Source organism: Populus euphratica, unplaced genomic scaffold (genome assembly GCF_000495115.2).
Source record: "Populus euphratica unplaced genomic scaffold, PopEup_1.0 scaffold314.1, whole genome shotgun sequence".
In the NCBI taxonomy this organism is placed as follows: domain Eukaryota; kingdom Viridiplantae; phylum Streptophyta; class Magnoliopsida; order Malpighiales; family Salicaceae; genus Populus; species Populus euphratica.
This window is the reverse complement of record NW_011500200.1, coordinates 87,700-91,238: the sequence shown is the minus strand read 5'-3', so window position 1 is coordinate 91,238 and position 3,539 is coordinate 87,700. Positions and strand designations below refer to the sequence as shown.

The 3,539-nt window shown below is 38.8% G+C and overlaps 1 protein-coding gene across 3 annotated transcripts in view; it reads left to right on the top strand.

Moving 5' to 3' along the window:
- Positions 1 to 3,539, top strand: part of LOC105111864 (uncharacterized) — an 11,436-nt gene continuing 7,897 nt past the window's right edge. Inside the window, exons 1-4 of one of the 3 annotated variants that reach the window (XM_011007332.1) lie at positions 1 to 187; positions 580 to 753; positions 1,158 to 1,231; positions 2,134 to 3,526. In XM_011007332.1, coding sequence (XP_011005634.1) covers positions 688 to 753; positions 1,158 to 1,231; positions 2,134 to 3,526 — 1,533 coding nt within the window. In that variant the 5' untranslated portion in view covers positions 1 to 187; positions 580 to 687. Of the gene's footprint in view, positions 451 to 579; positions 754 to 1,157; positions 1,232 to 2,133; positions 3,527 to 3,539 lie in introns of all 3 variants that reach the window. The other 2 variants (XM_011007331.1, XM_011007330.1) reach the window with 2 other exon arrangements.

The window sequence follows — 3,539 nt, the reverse complement described above, 5'->3', positions numbered from 1 at the left end:
GTAAAAAACTGAAAATCATTTATTTTTTCTCTTAAAAAATCTAAATGAAAATACTTTATTTTCTCTCTCTGGCAATCAAAATGCAATGCAATGAAATGAAATGCCTTTTTATTATCTTCCCTTCTCTTCTACGATATCTTTAGATGCTCCTCCTCCTTTTCCTTTCTCTCTCTCTCGCTCTCTAGATGTGGGTGGGTCATGACTCACGAGTGAGCGATTGAATTCATTATTTGTCACCGCATTTTCATTCCTTTGAAAAAATCTCTTAGACAATAGAGGTGCTGCTGCTGCTTGATCTACCCTTACTTCCATTTCATTTTCATTGAAAATCCGTTCTGTTTGGTTACTGATGGAAGAAAATCAGTCAAATTCATAATTTTCTGTCATTTACAACGGCGTTTTCAGTTGAAAGCGGAGTTAAAATTGATCTACTGTTAGAATTGAATTCAAGTTAATGAAGCAACTTAACTCAGTCAAGTTTAATTAAAATTAAAAATCAGTTTGATTTTGTGTAATTAGCAGTAGCATTAATTACGCTGACTGGCTTATTGACTGATCTGATTGATTGATATTTTGCAGGGGAGTTTGATGCATTGATTGTGCAAACAAGCAAGATCTGGAGATAGATTCATTCTTTCGCTATTTTTTTCAAGGGGAAAAAGGAAAAAAAAAAGAAGAAGAAAAAAGATGGCGGCTACACTTGCTTGGAGGTTATCTGCTACCAATGGCAGTAGCCTTGCCACTGCTGATCTGGTAATCGATTGATTCATTATATTAAAATTATGAGATATTTCGTCTAAATTTTTATCGAAATTAGTGTGCGAGCCTCTGGATCTCATTCATACTCCACATGATACGTATGTTTTGTGTTTGGTTCTGTTAGTTGAGGTTTAAATGTATCCTATGGTGTTTTCGGTTTTCGTTATAGAAATGCGAGTTACTTCAACGATTTTTAATTTTTTTTTTTTAATGTGTATTGCAATAATACTATTATCTGCAAGTACATTTGTTCTTCGAAGATATGAACTGTTACTATTTCTGTGACGAGCGCCCCTTTCCCGCCTCTGGTTTCGAACCTCAAAATATATTGGCTATACTTTTAGTTTATATGCGTGTGTTTGGTTAAATATTAATTAACACTCATTTCACAATTGCAGGAAAAAAATGGCGATCTAAAAATTCAAGATTCAGAGCCACCAACTCCCCATTCAGTTATGAAGATGGGTGTAAGGTGAGTTCAGAATTTATTCATTCAGCTGGCAAGGTTGATATCCTCCTGTGATTACCTGTATAGTTCTTCGAAGGGCAGTTTCTTTTTCTAATGCTTTTAATATCTACCATGGACATGCTATCCTTTGGTGAATAGTTTTTGTGCTGTATTGAGCACCACTATAGGTGCCTCATTCTTAAGCTTTGTACTGATGCTAATACTTTTGCGTGGATCAGAGATTTGAGAATATGTTTTCCCAAAATGTCTTGAAGGGAACTGAGGACCTGCTTGTTGAATACACATGCTTTGCTTTGAGTTTTAATAATCAATAACCTTCTAGCACTTAATTTCTGAATTGATTTCCACTTAGGTGAACTATACAATTCTAGACCTGTTTCCACTGTTCCTAGATTGATTTTGGGCATACTTCCTTTAAACTGGAAAAAATGGTATATATAATGCGGGCAGACTTTTTTTTTTTTTTTTAAGATGGATGCTGCTAATAATTCTGCTTTCCAGATGCTCTTTTCTAAATCAGAAGTAAAGGGAAGTTCTTCTTTTGCAATTACTGGATGTAATGAACATGAATAGAGCTTTGTGCTTCTTCTATAAGAATGACTTCTCTAACTGATGCTATATCTGTGCTTAAGTTGTTGTTCAACATTTTATTTCATGTCATCCTATTCCAGATTTCTATTTTCCTCCGTGTTTGACTTTTCTAGCATTTTCAACTTGAAATATCCTTTTTTTGTTTGGTTGTGCTGGTTCTCTTTTCTGGATATATTAACGACTGCTTTTTTCTTATAAGTTTCTGCAAGTTATTTCTGTTTCCCTGAAAATGAGGTCAACAAAGAGGAAGTTTCTCACAAAGCCTAATAGCAATGAAAATTGTTGCTCACTTTTCTTTCCTAAATTATTTTCAGAGACCGTACTAGTAGCATGGAGGATCCAGATGGCACACTAGCAAGTGTAGCACAATGCATTGAGCTGCTACGTCAGAGTTCCTCATCTGTACAAGAGAAAGAGTATGCATTGAGACAGTTGCGAGAACTTGTTGAGACACGTGAAAATGCATTCAGTGCTGTGGGATCTCACTCTCAAGCAGTTCCAGTGCTTGTTTCTCTTCTCCGGTCAGGATCACCGGTAGTGAAGATACAGGCAGCTACTGTCCTAGGTTCTCTCTGCAAGGAGAATGAACTAAGGGTAAAAGTCTTACTTGGAGGATGCATTCCACCATTGCTTGGTCTCCTCAAGTCCAGCTCTGCAGAAGGGCAAATTGCAGCGGCGAAGACAATATATGCCGTTTCCCAGGGTGGTGCTAAGGATCACGTTGGCTCAAAAATTTTTTCAACTGAAGGAGTTGTGCCTGCACTCTGGGAGTTGCTTCGAAACGGGCTCAAGACGGGCAACTTAGTTGATAACTTGTTGACTGGAGCTTTAAAAAACCTCTCCAGCAGCACTGAGGGATTTTGGTCAGCTACAATACAAGCTGGAGGAGTGGATATACTAGTGAAGTTGCTCACAACAGGACAGGCAGACACACAAGCAAATGTTTGCTTTCTTCTTGCATGCATGATGATGCAAGATGCATCTATTTGTTTCAAGGTATTGGCTGCAGAGGCTACTAAACAGCTGCTCAAGCTGTTAGGACCTGGCAATGAAGCCTCTGTTAGAGCAGAAGCTGCAGGTGCCCTTAAGTCTCTATCTGCACAGTGCAAAGATGCAAGGCAAGAGATAGCTAAATCTAATGGTATTCCTGCTCTGATAAATGCGACAATAGCTCCTTCAAAAGAATTCATGCAGGGGGAGTATGCCCAAGCATTACAGGAAAATGCAATGTGTGCTCTTGCAAATATTTCTGGTGGCTTGTCATTTGTCATCTCAAGCCTTGGTCAAAGCCTTGAATCATGCTCTTCACCTGCCCAGGCTGCTGACACTTTAGGAGCCTTGGCTTCAGCTCTGATGATATATGATAGTAAAGCTGAATCCACTAGGGCATCAGATCCTGTGTCTATTGAACAGACTTTAGTTAATCAGTTCAAGCCTCGTTTACCCTTTCTTGTGCAAGAACGTACCATAGAAGCATTAGCTAGTTTGTATGGGAATGCCATCCTCTCAGTTAAACTTGTGAATTCTGAAGCAAAACGGTTGCTTGTTGGTTTGATTACGATGGCTATCAATGAAGTTCAGGATGAGCTTGTAAGAGCTCTTCTCACGCTTTGCAATAATGAAGGCAGTCTATGGCGTGCGCTTCAAGGACGAGAAGGGGTCCAGCTATTGATATCTCTTCTTGGCCTTTCATCGGAACAGCAGCAGGAAGGTGCAGTGG